This window comes from Eptesicus fuscus, chromosome 10 (genome assembly GCF_027574615.1).
Source record: "Eptesicus fuscus isolate TK198812 chromosome 10, DD_ASM_mEF_20220401, whole genome shotgun sequence".
Taxonomy (NCBI): domain Eukaryota; kingdom Metazoa; phylum Chordata; class Mammalia; order Chiroptera; family Vespertilionidae; genus Eptesicus; species Eptesicus fuscus.
Window position 1 is genome coordinate 44,377,728 of NC_072482.1, and position 16,437 is coordinate 44,394,164.

General features: G+C 40.3%; 1 protein-coding gene across 2 annotated transcripts; it reads left to right on the forward strand.

Annotated features, from left to right (window-relative positions):
* The first annotated feature begins 6,277 nt into the window (after positions 1–6,277).
* SMIM8 (small integral membrane protein 8) lies at positions 6,278–15,640 on the forward strand. Of its 2 annotated transcripts, none has more exons than XM_008146672.3 (3): positions 6,278–6,327; positions 12,654–12,811; positions 15,279–15,640. In XM_008146672.3, the coding sequence occupies exons 2-3, from the start codon at positions 12,677–12,679 to the stop codon at positions 15,435–15,437; spliced, it is 294 nt and encodes a 97-aa protein (XP_008144894.1). In that variant the 5' UTR covers positions 6,278–6,327; positions 12,654–12,676; the 3' UTR covers positions 15,438–15,640. The 2 variants fall into 2 exon arrangements, with proteins under 2 accessions (XP_008144894.1, XP_054578088.1); XM_054722113.1 differs by lacking the exon at positions 6,278–6,327 and adding an exon at positions 6,367–6,431.
* Positions 15,641–16,437: the final 797 nt, after the last annotated feature.

A 16,437-nucleotide genomic window follows, 5' to 3' on the forward strand; every position in this document is an offset into this window, starting at 1 on the left:
ATGTTTTCCTCATGAACATTCTGTGCACCTTTTCTCAGGAAACCAGTGCCCAGTATCAGAAAGCATTTAGATACAACTAATGGTCACAGTATGTACAGTGTAACAGTCATTTCACTTGTGCGACAGATAAGCCTAGGTTTTTATCTCTCTCCCTGTAGTATTTGAATTTGCTTAAAGAAATAATAACATGAGTGGCTTTGTGTGCATATAGATGTTAACGCAGATATCGGAGAAAAAAACAACACATTTACTTCTCCTCCATCAACTTTTCCCAGATGATCAGTTCTTAATTTAGTCACCTGCATGCTCTCCCTGCAAAAGAATGGTTACATTTTAGATGGAGACATAAGTATAGGCAACAAAATCCCATTTCATATAGAAAACCTATAAGTCTGTGAAGGTCACCTGGAGATTAATCATATAAAATATAAATAAATACATACATGAGTAAGGATCTTCCACTCCATGATGGTTGGAATAAACTCATTGCAACTTTAACTTCATTATGTGCTTGGGAACTGTTAGCTCTGATTCCCTGGCAGTAATGTGAAAGTATTGGGTAACAGTTCCTGCTGTATTATTATAGGCATTTGATAAAAGGTAGTTCAATTTAAGGTTGAAAAGGTAAAGTAATGAATAACATTTGATGAAGCAATCTGAGATTCCCGCATGTAAAGGAATTTCAATCTGTTAAAAGTAGAAGCATTAATTCTTCAGGTGACTGCTTATTCCAACGGAATAGACAGGCAAACATGTTAATACATACATACGTAGATAATTACAGAAGATGAAATAATTAGGTAAAATGCTTCCTCCAGTGCGTGACTAAACTAAAAACAACAAATATACAAAAACATTTAAGAAGTACCTTAGGCCGAAACCGGTTTGGCTCAGTGGATAGAGCGTCGGCCTGCGGACTGAAAGGTCCCAGGTTCGATTCCGGTCAAGGGCATGTACATTGGTTGTGGGCACAGTCCCCAGTAGGGGATGTGCAGGAGGCAGCTGGTCGATGTTTCTAACTCTCTATTCCTCTCCCTTCCTCTCTGAAAAAGATCAATAAAATATATATAAATATATATAAAAAGAAGTACCTTAGACGCCTTCTTTTGTGTTTCAGAGGAGAAGCACACATTTCAAACCCCTTCCAGGTCTGTGGGTGGCGCCGCTCTGCATGTTGCCATAACAGCCGAGCAGATGGTGTTCTGCAAAGTAAACACGGACATACAACAGCCGCCCGTTCTTCGAAGTTTTAACGGCCAAAGTATGTTTACATTTTGCTTCCTGTGGTATAATAAACACAGTTAACTGCACACAGCTTGCATAGGGCTGTACATACTAGTAGATTTAAGATTATGGCACCCAAAGCTGACACTCCGCGGCCACACCCTGAATCCCCAAGTCTGTTCAGCATCTTCAGCCTACTGGAAAAGCCGAGAAGTAAACCCAGCCTGCGTAATGGCCTTTCTTTTTAAAGACTATTGCAGTGGGTTTGGGGGGAATGGAGAGTGGAGGTAGGCAAGGCTTTATTCATTCCGGTCTTCTGTAAGGGTAATGTATTTCAGAACACTCTCGCCACTTCTGTCCTCTGAGGACGTAGAGAGTGAGAACAGGAGAGCTGGGAGCAGTGTATTTGACTGGAGAGATACAGTATATTTGACAGCACATGAGACGTGGAGAGAGAGAAGGAATGTGGGTAATAACTATTGCTCTCACCCCTAACCCCAGGAAGTCCTACTGAAATGAGACTGTTAGGAGGTAGGGTTTGATGTGGTAACTGAATCTCTCCAAGACCATGTACGTGAATTTATATAAAGGGCAGGACTGAGCTTTCCTTTCTTGGTCTATCACAATCCCAGGTGAGCCAACTCTTTGGAGGGTCTTTAATATTTTAATACAAGACACATTTACTAATTAAGCTTCAAGGCTCCTCACCGGCACAGACCCCTCCAAGGTGTGGAAGGGGCCCTCGCGGTGTGTTCTTAGTTTTATGTTTCTATAAAATTTGAAAATATAAGGTATTTTCACTGACAAGATAATCCATTGAGACTGCTGTCTCTACCCCAGTTTCTCCTTCCTTGCATTTTCCCTCCTGTCAGATGGAGTTGGAATGGCCATGGGCATCTTGAGGATCCAGCTAAGGGAAAGTTGTTCCAGGTTTAGTTTTGGGTTTAGTGAAAGATGTTTGTGTAGTGCACCTTCACCTTTGTTTAGAGTTAAGTTATTGCAAGGTGTTCTGATTCTAAGAATCATCCTATTGCCCACTGTGCCCACTCACTCATTGCCTTAACCAAAGGTGCAGAGATTGAGGTCTCATTGCAACTTGTATGTGTCCACAGAAACGCAACATCAGAAGGATGTGTGTGGTAGAGGAGAACTGAGGTTTGAAATATATCAAGGAGATTTTAGTCTGGAAAATTCTTCCAAATATGAAGAAACTTAATGGAGACTTTCCCCAAATTGATAGTAATCTCCAATGTATATGCTATTACCCGAAAGTAATCAGAAAAATATTATTGTAAATTATTAGTAACAGGGAAAATTTTGAACAGCCATGCTAGAGAAATGACTGGATTGGTTTTGTTTATTCTCTAGAGAAAATTCAGCAAAGTTATTGCCATATAAAGAGACAACAGAAGAATATTCAGACAATAAAGGTTTCTGCCTTTTTTATTATCTCACCTTAGCTGAAGAGAGATTTAGCAATCTGGAAAACAGAAAATATCCAGATTGAAGTGCAGAGAGAAAACAGGAGGAAAAATACAAAAAGAAAAAAAAAAGACATTTGGGAACACAGTATAAGTTTTAATATATGAATAATTAGAGTCCTGAAAAAAGAGGTGAGAGAAAATAGGAAGAAATAATATTTAATTATTGGCTAAGAATCTCCTAAATCATATGAGAGTCATCAAGACAAATTCAAAAAGCTTTATGAATCCCAAGCAGGATTAAATACAAAGGAAAACATGGTTAGGTGGATCACAATAAGACTACTGAAATCCAAAGACAAAGACCAGGTAAAAAGATGCATTACTTTCAAAGAACAAAATAAGACTGCTGATTAATTAACATTAACAATAGACTCCAGAAAACAATACAATGACTTACGGAAGTGCTGAAAGAAGTGAAACATAAAATTCTATGTTTCACTGGGTAGTGAAAATAATCTTATAAGAAACACATCGCCCCTGGGTCCGGGAGAGGCCACGCGCCCCTGGGTCCGGGCGAGACCAAACCAGAGGGAGTCGGACCTGCATTACCACCATTTGTCCACCATCCAGAGCTGAAAAGTCAGTGCCGACATGTACACATAAGGAACTGGTGGACATTGAAATTGGGTCTCAAAAGAACTGTTGGTCCAGAAAGAAACTCACTACAGACTGATTCATTTGCCTGTCAGCATAACTATTATTGCTCGTCTCACATTCAGTTCTTATAAGTATATCTCTAGTGACACATGATCTCGCTCATCTAGGGGAAATGATGAACAACATAGACTGAGGAACAAGAACAGAACCAGAAACAAGGAGGCATCGATCGGACTATCGGGCCTCAGAGGGAGGATAGGGGAGGGTGGGAGTAGGGGGGAGAGATCAACCAAAGGACTTGTGTGCATGCATACGAGCCTAACCAATGGTTAAGGACAACAGGGGGGTGGGGGCAGCCGTGGGGAGGGGTGTGGGATGGGAATGGGGGGATGAGGACAAATATGTGACACCTTAATCAATAAAGAAATTAAAAAAAGAAAAGAAAAGAAACACATTTCCACCTCCTTTTCCTCAAAGAAAAGACAGTGACATAATAAATAACTTCATGATGGCTTTGTGAGTGTCCACTTGTCTAGGCTGAACTACATTTCCTAGAATTCCCTTTCTTGTATGTTCCTGATAAGGGGGACAACAAGGGAGGACCTTGGGAGATTTGGAAGGTAAAGGGGAAGCAGCAGCTACTGTAGGCGATGCATGTTGTTGCTGATTTGCTGATGCACTGAGCTGTTGGGAAGCGGCAGCTGGACCTTCACTCACTCTACCTTCTCCAGGATCCTCTTCCTCTTCCCTGACTCCTGGGCCAGGTGTGTGTTTAGCTCTACAACTGGGGGCTTCGGCAGGGTACCCCTGTCACCAAGGTCAGAGGCAACAAGAACAAAGGTTTCAGTCCCTCCTTGTGGGTTTCCAACTCAGGATCTTCCCTTCCTGACTGCCAACTCTGGACTTCAAGCTCCAGCAGCAGACCAGGAGATGACAGCCTTGCAGGACCTACTTAACCAGCTGCCACAATTTCATAAACCAATCCCTCGGAAGTCCACAGACAAACCCACACCTATACAGTCCTTAATTTTTTCACCACGGTGGTGCTGCAGTGCAGTGGGGAAAGGACGGTCTTTACAATAGACAGTGCTGGTCAATTGGAAATACGTATGGAAAATAATGAATGTTAATTCCTACCTTACACTTAACACAAACATAACTCTAGAAGGATTGTAGATGTAAACAAGAAAGAGAAAACAATAGAGTCTCAGATTCTAGATTCTAGAATTATTTTTGTTGCTACTTCATAACTGTAATTTTGCTACTGTTATGAATCGTAATGTAAATATCTGTGTTTTCCGACGGTCTTAGGCGACCTTGCTAGCGGTTCTCAACCGTGGGTTGCGACTGTAGAGCCTAAGACCGTCGGAAAACACAGATATTTACATTACGATTCATTAACAGTAGAAAAATTACAGTTATGAAGTAGAAACGAAAATAATTTTATGGTTGGGGGTCACCACAACATGAGGAACTGTATTAAAGGGTCACGGCATTAAAAAGGTTGAGAACCACTGTTCTAGAAGATAACAAAGGATAATGTTTTCATGACTTTGATGTAGAAAATGATTTCTTAAACATGATACTAAAAGCAGTAATCATAAGGGTTAGTAAAGTGAATTTCAATTTTTCAAGGACTTGATCATTGAATTTAATTAAAATTAAGAACTGTTCATCAAAAGATACCATTAAGGGAGTGAAAAGGCAATCACAATTGGGAGAAGATATTTGCAATACATCTGAAAAGTGACTCATATCCAGTATTTTTTTTTTAGAACTTATGCAAATCAATAAGAACAACTTAGAAAATCAAATAGAAAAGCAAGCAAAAGAATAGATACTTTTGGAAAAGAGGGTGCCCAAATGAAAAACAAGTATATGAATGGGCAGCAATTGGCCCTCTCAAAATTAAATCTCAACTTAAATCTTGCACTTTATAAAAAATTAACTCAAAATGTATTATAGAGCTAAATGTAAAACATATTGCTATAAAAATTTTAGAAAAGAACATAGGAAAAACTCTTTGAAAACTAGGGATAGGCAAAGAGTTCTTAGAAATGATACCAAAAGCACAAGACAAAAATAAAGAAAAGTGGATAATTTGGATTTCATCAAAATTCAAAATGTTTGCTTTGCAAAAGAACCTGTCTTTTTTATAATAACCATTGTACCAGGTGTGAGGCGTATCTCATTGTGGTTTTGATATGCATTTCCCTGATGATTAGTAATGTTTAGCACCTTTTCATGTCGCAAACAGGTTTTTAATTCAAGTTTAACTTATTTTGTCAGAAGATTGCATAATAATACGAGATATCAATGAACTTTAAAAAATAATGAAACCTCCAATCAAATATAAAGATCATTTGGCTTGAGAGAATAACTTTTAAATTCAAAATCCACTTACCAAAGCTTTACATAAATCCATGTCAAGATCTGGACACCTGATATTCTATTGTGTTTGTTTTACTATAACTTGTATCCCCACAAATTTAAATCAGGAAAGTATTTGCAAACAGGGATCCATAGCTATTCTTATGATAACCATAGCTACACACGTAGCTTGCATCTTGGCATCTCAGGGCACTAATAGAATGGCAGAGTATTAATGGTACCTGTGAATAATGCGGGTAGGAAGAGACCATATCTAAGCCTTCTTTCCCAAATCATAATGCTTTCTCCTTCCATTATGTAAATTTATACAATTCTAGATGATGTCTTCTTTTATTTACACAAAACACACACACAGTTGGAAGGTTATTTGAACCTGGGAGGCTGAAAACGAGCGGTAAAAATGTAAGAAATCAAAACACACCCCTCGCAAACTCCAGCCGGCCAATCCTCTGGGGCGGGCACGAGGGCCCGGGAGTCACTGGAGCCTCGTGCCTGCAGCGCCCGCGCCGCAGCCTCCGAACTGTAGGGGTCGCTGTGGGGCAGAGCCGGCGGGCGCGTCAGGACGCTCTTTCCCGCGGGCGGAGACGGGGCGGGGCGTCGCGGGCCCCGAGAGGAGAGGACCCTGCGGCAGGTGAGCGGCGTGGGTGGCGGGGTGGCGGGGACTGGGCGGTCGCCCCACCGCACGCTCGTTCCTGGCCTTCGCGGGCCCTGCCGCCCCGCGGGCCTCACTCCCAGGTGCGTGGGGCTCTGTCCAGCACCCGGGATCCTCGCCACTCGGGGTGCCCTGAGCCAGGTCTCGGACATTGCTGACCCCGCGGGGCCCATGGCCCGCCCCGCGCACCGGGAGCCTGACACTGGCCCGTGACGCATCCGTGGACACCTCCACCTTAATTAAGGAACCCTCCCATTTCCTGGACAGTTTCTTGGTGCCCCACTAGCTCACCAAACTCTATTTAGGGGAAATGGTTTTGTACTGGTTTTCACCTGCGGCGCCTCTCTTTGTAGCTGTTAACGGCCCGGAGTTCCCCCTGCAGGACCGACAGTGCCTGGAGCTCAGCTGCGCGCAGTTTCTTTTCCTCTTGCTAAGGAAAAGAGGAGACCAATGAATTTTGCAATTAAAATTAAGTATTACAATTCATGTTAGAACACTCCGAATGCATAGTTTTTACAGACATCTAAGTTGAATATCATGACATTCAACAGCACTACATCCCTTTAATTTTAAAATAGTGCAATGTTTGTTGGCTGTAACTAGTCTTCTCTCTCTCCCTCTCTTTCTCTCTCCTCACACAGTATGTATATTGTTTATATCTATAATAATAAAAGCATAATGTGCTAATTAGACCGGACAGCCAAACGACCTTCCAGACATCCTTCTGGTCGAAGCTGCAGCAGCGAGGGCCAAGGTAGAAGCTATTAGGGGTGATCAGGTGAGCGAGCAGGGGCAACCTGGCAGGCAGGCAGAGTGGTTAGGGGCCATCAGGCATGCAGGGGATGCGCCTGTCTTTTGGGTCCTCGCCAGCGGCGGTGCAGGGACCACAACATAAGAAGGGGAGCGCACCCCGTTAGTACTGGACAGCCCTCAGACGGCCCGCATCTGCCACTGTCAGAACCTCCTTACTTCAGGTTCAGTAAATCCGAGAGATGGAAAGATGCTTCTTACTAGTATTTTTTTACATTAGAAACAATACAGAATCCACTTTTTAAAATTTAAGTGATTACAAGTTTATGTTTATTACCTCTTGTAATAACATAAATGCCCAGTCTTACCGATTTAGGAGTAAAGGGGTGGCATAGGGGTGGGCCAGATTGAGAGACCAGAGTATCTCCTTGTCCCATAACCAAAGGCACAATCTCTTTGGGCTTAGGTTTCTCTTTGTTTAAAAAAGGAGACTGGACCAGATGGTGAGGATAACAATAGCTACCTACCATTTATTGGATATGTTGGTGAGGATGACAGTAGCTACCATTTACTGAACGTACCCTTTGAGAAATGTTCTCTCACTTAATGCACACAGTAATTCTACGCCGTGGTTCATATTACCCCTTTTATAAAGGAGAAACTGAGGCCCAGAGGGGTTACTTACTCAAACACAGACAGCTTATAAATAGCAAAGCTGGCATTTGAGAATATGCTAGATTCCCTCATGATACCAAGTCCTTTGATTCTATCTCAAATTTGTTTATTCTAATTTAAATGATTTTTAAGGTGTTATTTTCTTAAGAAGATAGTGTGGTATGTGAAACTAAATAACAAGTATATTTATTATCTGATTAAAATATTTTGTCCATTTTATAATTCCCTAAGTCTTCTATAAGAAAGGCTTTGATTATTGCTAAGGTTCCTTCTCACTAACATTCTAGGATTATGATGATTTTATTTTGATACATCTTCTATTGAGATGCTTATTTCAAAGCTGAATATCTGAAGATTAAATTTCCCCTCAAAGTAACTCATGTTCTTATATCATGGTCTAACTGTCATGCATAATATAATATAGATAGGCCAATTTTATGCCAGTGAATGATTTAGTGTCAGTTGCCAAACACATTCTGGATCATCCCTCTAAGCAAGAATTTTACTGAGGGAGGGAACATCATTCAGAAACGACTAGTCCTGACTCTGTCTCAGGCCATCTTGTACGTCCTCGAAAACTGTGCATTCATTCAATGGGGCACCATTCTCACTAACCTTGAGGTGTGACTGACCCTCATGAAGTTGTGCAGAGAGGCAGTCCTAAAGTCCTATGTCTGCTGCTTCCTTTCCCCATCATTGCATATTTCCTTCACAAGAGGAGAAAAAAGTGCACAACTTTTTACCAGAGAGGGACATGTGAAGTAAATGCAACTTAGTTTAGATTTTTTTTGTAGGTAGATACGAAAAATTCTCTGTTGTGAGTATGCGAAACTCAGTTTACTCTTGTATTATTATTTATTAATTATTGTAAACCTACTTTTGCCCACCCTGAAGAGTGTAGTAGGTAATCCCTAAATTTGTAAATGCCTTTCAGTAAACATCTGCAGTGGTTTCCAGCCCAGGTGTTCTTTAATTGTTATTTTTGATAAAGAGTTTAACATATACAGTGCGTTAAGGTGACTGTGGTTGTGTGGGAGTTGCAGTATGTTTACTACCTTGATTACTTATTTCTTTGATTCATTACAAAAGAAATGTAGGCTTGCTAAGGAAAAGAGGAGACCAATGAATTTTACAATTAAAATTAAGTATTACAATTCATGTTAGAACACTCTGAATGCATAGTTTTTACAGACATCTAAGTTGAATTTCATGACATTCAACAGCATGAATTTCCCTTTAATTTTAAAATAGTGCAATGTTTGTTGGCTGTAACTAGTCTTCTCTCTCTCCCTCTCTTTCTCTCTCCTCACACAGTATGTATATTGTTTATATCTATAATAATAAAAGCATAATGTGCTAATTAGACTGGACAGCCAAACGACCTTCCGGACAGATGGGCGAACAGTTAGGGGCAACCTGGCAGGCAGGCAGAGTGGTTAGGGGCGATCAGGCATGCAGGGGAGATGTTAGGAGCAGTCAGGCAGGCAGGCAAGTGGTTAGGGATGATCAGGCAGGGAGAAGGGTTAGGGGCGATCAGGCAGGCAGGTGAGTGGTTAGGGGTGATAAAGCAGGCAGGCAGAGGGGTTAGAGGTGATCAGGCAGGCAGGCAAGTGGTTAGGAGCCAGCGGTTCCGGATTGTGAGAGGGTACAGGCTGGGCTGAGGGACTCTCCCTCCCCCCATACACGATTTCATGCACCGGGCCTCTAGTATATATATATATTTTTTTGGACTTAAGGTTAGGAGTGAGTTAATTATCCTCAATTCTTGACACATTATCATCAACAGAAAGTGTACGTGATAACTGGTCTAAGGACCCTTTTATGCTCTACAGTATGTGCTCCCTATACCCACCTCCCCCATTACCTTGTTTTTCTTCCCAGTAAACAATTTTAAACCAGGTAGCTTTGTTTTAATTATACATAACTAGTTCTCAGTAATTAAAGGAAAATGCTGCTTTTGTCAGTTTCTGCTGAGCATGACTTTTAACTTTGTATATTTGCTTTTTTAGGTCTTGTTAGTTTTTTATATAATGCCCACTTTCAATCAGTGGTGTACTCTGAGACTGTGATTCAGTCCCAACAACGTGGCTATCATGTTAACTGTTTTTTGCTTTACATTTCTAATAGTCAGGGTCTATTTACAGACTGTAATACTGCTTCCACTTTAATGATTGCTTCTTTCTGAATTTTCTCTTCCCACATTACATTCAAACACATCATTAGCATAAGTAGAAATATCACTGGCACCTAGCCTCAGCCACCAGGTGACCAACATTTTGACTTAAATTCGAAATACATTTGTACATGCCATTTCTCCTGCTCCCATGGCTAAGAGGGAAAGGTGAAATGCCAGCAGATTTCATAGAAGAAAATGAAAGCCATAGAAGCAGTACATGGTTGCCACAAGAAAGGAGAGGTAACAAAGGAATTTAGCATCACTCCTACATTTTTGAAATATTGAGCAAAAACTGAATTGGAAGTTAAAGGGATTCTGGGACTAGAGTAGAATTGAATTCGAAGTCCCTGTTATAGTTGTTTTTGTATGGTATCGAGAGGTTTATACAAGAGTTGGGCGTGTAAGTGGACCGTTTGTTCAGCAGAAAGCATTGGATTTTTTGCCAGCCTTGGGCATGATGAGTTTCAAGCAACTGTGTGCCGGCTGAAGAAATTGTAGGCATGTTAGAGAGTTGTTTAAGAAGTTGTCTGTAGTGAAAAGAACACTGTTCCAGTAGAGAAATTTAGTAAGTCACATGCAGAAGGAATTTAGTGATATTTTAAATGCTGATGAAATTTACGAGTTGTTACCTCATATACTTCATGCCCTAGGTGGACTTTTCAAAAGGGGGTAAACAGATTGATTGCTCTGTTCTTCTATAATGCATCCTGCACCGAAAAGATGAGAACGCTTGTCATTGGCAAGTCAGTTAACCCTTAGGGCCTCAGTAATGTTCACTTACTGTGATTACCAAGCTAATATGCAACTCTAAATTTTTAATGAATGGCGGAGGAAGGTTGGCAAGAGAATGAAAGGAGCAAAATGCAATATCCTCTTGCTGGTAAGTAGTTGCTCTGCCCACAACATTCTCCTGTGTTTGGATCATGCATGTGTTGAGTTTTCCCCCTGAATTGTGCAGCCATCTGATTAGGTTATCAATTTGTACAGTGAGAGATCACTGCAGAAACAACTCGAAATTTAAATGATGAAGGGAAAACAGAAAATAAATGAAGCAAGCCATTGGCGTGGTTGCTGAGACCTGGTGGTTGGTAGAGCCATCCACAGTAGTGAAATGTTTGCAGAAAACAGGCATGATTCCTGAGGAATCCCCTAAGGTTAAATTGGAAGAAGACCAAAAACCAAATGTGGTATTTGAACTAGTCTGGTACTCAATTGCTAGTCACTGGTCTCCCAAATCAGTTTGATTTTGAAGACCGTGGCTGCAGGTATCAATTTAACTATTTCCAAAGACTTAGCAAATCCTGCAATTGCTGCAGGAGTGCTGACTAATGTCAGAATGGAGCCAGAAAGTGATGATGGGAGTCTGATGACAATGATAACCATAGTGTCCAAGGGAACACATGATGGAACCACCTGCAGTGAACATTTCAGAAGTCCTTGCAAGTGTAAAAAGTGTGGACTATCCTTTATCCTGTCCCTTAAAGCAGATGTTCCTGATGAGGTGTTTACCCAATTAAGTGGGATAGTCAATATTTAGTGACTACTGCAACAAAGATGTTTAAAAAAACTGAACTGCTATAGCTAATAAAGTTGCAAAACTATTGCTTTTATCCTATATAACGAAAAGCTAATATGCAAATTGCCCCCTCTACCAGGAACTCAACCAGGGGGTGGGGCCGGCCAGCCAACTGCCTGCGACCCCTCCCCCCAGCCAGCCCTGCCCCGATCGGCCCCTCCCACCCCAATCAGAGGTGGGGCTGGCCAACCTCCCCCGTCTCTCTCTCCCTCCCTCCCTCCCTCCCTCCCTCCCCTGGCCTAGCACGAATTTGTGCACCAGGCCTCTAGTAAAGTCTATAAAATGGAAGACTTAAAGAATACTTGTAGCCCTAACCAGTTTGGCTCAGTGGATAGAGTGTCGGCCTGTGGACTGAAAGGTCCCAGGTTTGATTCTGGTCAAGGTCATGTACTTTGGTTGCGGGCACATCCCCAGTAGGAGGAGTGCAGGAGGCAGCTGATTGATGTTTCTCTCTCATCAGTGTTTCTAACTCTCTATCCTTCTCCCTTCCTCTCTGTAAAACAATCAATAAAATATATTTTTAAAAAAGAATACTTGTATAAACAAAGCCCCAGGAGTGTTCCGGGGGTAGCTATAGGCAAAGAGGGAGTGAGGACAAACAGCTACCTACCCTTACTGCTTAGTGCTAGTGCTTGCTTGGGGCCGTGGAGAAGGGGGAGGAGCCTGAAGGGAAAGTGTGACAGGGGAGGAGCTGTAGGAGAAATTGAGCAAAAGAATGCTAGTTTTCTCTCAGATTGGTGTCCTGAGAGTACTGTGCAAGGCGAGAAAGAGTGGAAGTGGAAGGAAATAGAGAAGGTTGTGGATAACCAATGGCCACTCCTAGCCTAGTACTCCTTCATATAGCAAGATACAATGCGACTCAGACCAACAAATATTCTCCAGGCTTCTGTAAGAAACAGCGTTTGCTCACCTCACTGGTTTCTTCTGAGAGATGAAAAAGAAAATGACCATTTTGTCAAACAAAACTTAAAGCACCATTGACAAAGCATGTGTTTTACAAAGTAATAAAATAATTGACAGTCACTTTTGGTATATATCTGGACTGTAATTTTAAAAAATTAGCGTTTTAAAAAGCATTATAAAAAAACAATCACAAATGGAAAAAGTCTCTTATTTTTTTTTTTTTAGGTAATAAATCATCATTAGTCAAGATGTCTTCAGCACCTGAGCCTCCAGCCTTTAAAAAGGAGCCACCCAAAGAGAAAGACTTTCGAAACCCAGGGCTCAGAGGGGTCCAAACGACAACTTTATTTCGAGCTGTGAATCCGGAGCTCTTCATTAAACCTGTAAGAGATACACAGGATAAGCCTTTATGTTTAATTTAATGAGGCTGTCATAAATAGAAAGCTCTTATTTTCCTTTTAATTTGGTCATGGAAATTTTGTGTTGATTATTAAGATCTCTTTGAATAAATGCAGTTGGAAGGAAAATCTTAAATGCTGTTTCACTAAATACACATATAAAAAGAATTATTTTAAGGACATTTGAGAATTTTAATGGAAAATGATTGTATTTTCATGGATCAACTCAAATTTCTACTTGAAATTTTAATAGCTTTATTAATTTGAAGGACATTTTTAATGTTTGATCAGGTTCTATTAAGTAAATTAGACTTTCCAATGAAACAGCAAAATGAAAAATCTCATCATTATTATAGACAATTCCAGCTTCTATTAATAATATTTTTACCTAAGGTATATTGCAAACATTTTGTGAAAGTTTTCAAAACATACATTTGTACACTGTTAGGGAGTCAGTCAGCTAATCATTTATATTCTTGATGAAAATTATTGAATATATTTGATGTAATACATTTTACTTTTTAAATAGATATACATTTTTATTTATTTATTATTATTTTTATTATTAGCAGTATTCTTTTTTAATCCTCACCCGAGGATGTTTTTCCATTGATTTTCAGAGAGAGAGAGAGAGAGAAAGACAGAGAGAAACATTGATGTAAGAGAAAAACATTGATTGGTTTCCTCCTGCACGAGCCCTGACCAGGGCCCGGGCCAGGGAGGAGCCTGCAACTGAGGTACGTACCCGGGACCCTTTGGTCCACAGGCCAGTGCTTTATCCACTGAGCCAAACTGGCTACGGCTATTTTTTATTTTTTCAATCCTCACCCAAGGATGTGTTTATTGATTTTTATTTTATTGTATTGTTTTATTTTTATTTTATTTTTTTGCCTTTTTTAAAAATTGTTTAAAGTATTACAAATAGTACATATGTCTCCTTTTCCTCCCATTGATCTCCCCCCAGCCTCTCCTACCCCCAACCCCAACCCCACCCCCTGGCACATGCCCAATTAGAGCGAGAAGAAGGGGAGAGAGAAACATGGATGTGAGAGAGGAACATTGATTGGTTGCTTCCCATATGCCCCTGACTGGGGATTGAACCCAAAACCTAGGTATGTGCTCTGACTGGGAATTGAACCCGAAACTTTTTGGGACAACTCTCCAACCAACTGAGCCACCGGCTAGAGCTATAAATTTTATCTTTAAATAAATGTAAATTAAATTATTATAAAATACTAGAGGCCTGATGCACGAAATGCATGCAAGAGTAGGCCTTCCTTCCCCTGGCTGCCAGCACCGGCTTCCCTCTGGCACCTAGGACCTGGGACCCGGGCTTCCTTCGCAGCCCCAGTTTCGTCCGGAAGGACATCCGGCCTAATTAGCATATTACTATGCTTTTATTATAGGATATTGAATTTGATTAGAATTTTAATAACATAGTTGCCAGTGTAAACTGACAGTTAAATAGATCAATTTAACAATCAGATCATTAAATCAAGGTAGAATGTTTTAAAAACTTCGAACTAATGTGTTTTTTAATTGTCAAATGCGTTTTAAGAATTGCACATTTAAACTACTCTGAGTTTGTGGCCTTTCTTAGACGTCTATCAAATGAAAAAGTTTGACCTTTATTCTTTGGATTAAGATTTGAAATAGTAGTATTCAGCAGGTATGGTGACAGAAACAGTACAAACTGAAACTTGTGTAGCAACTCTGCCCTCACACTGACCTAGGAAAGGCCCATTTGTTGAACACAAATGGGAGCACCTGAGGTGAGTAATAAAGATAAACACTTCTATGGAGTTGTGAACATCTTTCCTACATTTAAAAACTGTTTTAAAATTCACAGCTAGTTGATTTGCCTCTTAGGGTCTTGGATTTCCCAGTAGAAAATCAAGGTCGTTATAACAGCATCCTATCTGTTCCGGTGACTAAATTTCTGAGGTGCTAGAATAGGTTCCGAGAGGAGAGCATATTCATGGCCATTTTTGGTGTACCTGACGTATGACATAAAAGGCTTTTTGCCAGTTGTTCATGAACTCAGGAGAGAAGAATAGCATGTATACTTCATCCCTCACTTCCTAATAAAGTGAAGTTAAGCAGCTTCTCTATGTCACACAGATAACACTGAAAACTTGAGCACCGGACCATTTCCATGCCTCTTGTCTCCTCTGCTCCTTGCCCAGACATCACCCTCCTGAAGGTGGAGGTCTGAGATGTCCCGGCTACAGGCAGAAGAAAGACTGGAGAAGAGAAGCAAGTCTTCTACAATCTCTAAATTATCAGGAGTTGGGTTAATTAAAGAACTAGAAAAATTATTCTAGTTCAGAATATCATAGGAATGCTAGTGTGGTAATAAAGACTTGTTTTGTCAAGAGGGAAATGCGACAGATATTTGGGTCTCCTCAAATTCTTAGTGTTAATGAGGCTTTGTAATTTTTTTCTTTGACAGAACAAACCGGTAATGGCTTTCGGATTGATAACCCTTTCACTATGCGTGGCTTATATCGGTTATCTACATGCAACACAAGAGAATAAAAAGGACCTCTATGAAGCTATTGACAGTGAGGGACACAGCTATATGAGGAGGAAAACATCTAAATGGGATTAATAGTGCTGGTTACTATGGATGGAGCTAAAGAAGGGCTCTGGAATCATCAAATGGTAGACTTTATAAATGCACAATATCATGTTTGTTGTACAGATGCAACCAAATCACTATAGTAAAAATTTTCAAAGCTGCAGCCATTATCTTATTCTTTCCACAGAAAACTTCTCAGTGTATTTTTAAAATTAAATCCTCTTATAAAAGTACCATGAGAATGGAAGTCATTTTTGTTAATTATTAAGTTCTGTATAATAAAGTACCTAGTATTGTTAAATTTGCACAGTATTTTTAATATTTTAAGATGAATTGTGCATTTGCAATTGTTGGGAGGGTTTAGTTTAGTTTTGCTATTTTCAAAGGAAATATTTATTTTCCACCTGGCATAGAATCTATATTTGTGAAGAAAAAGAAGTAATTGTAAATTGTTGTAAAGCCTTATATTATTGTCAGTGTTATAGACAAATAGTTTTTACAGAGTCACAGATGGTTTATATATTTTGGATTTTCATTTTTGGTCCAGAATTTTATTTTACTTTAAAAGATAGTCCCACTCAACTACTAAAACCAAGTTTAAATGAGAGAATAACCCAAAGTAATTGGAGTTTTTCTTTAAAAAGGAAACGTATGTTATTATGAGGTATGGTGTTGTTTTTTACTACAACTGTTATCTGAACCACGTCCAGCATGGCCAGTGGTGAACCTGAGGAGGGGCGGTAAAGGCCTGAGGAGGGGCGGTAAAGGATTAAAGAAAACAGACAAGAGAATACAGTTGGGACCAGGTGGATCACTGCCTGGATGAGGAAACAGTGACACAGCCTGTAAGCCAAAGCTTTGCTCTATAGTCAGAGCACACAAAGCAAAACAAGGGCAAGATGTTTACAATGTTCTTGCGAGTTTCAAATCTGCTGCTTTCCTGTTGTTGCCATTCTCTGAACTCTTATCAAGCCTTGTTTAGGCAGCACTTGCTGGACCCACCGAAGCCCACATCCCTTCGCTACCTAGG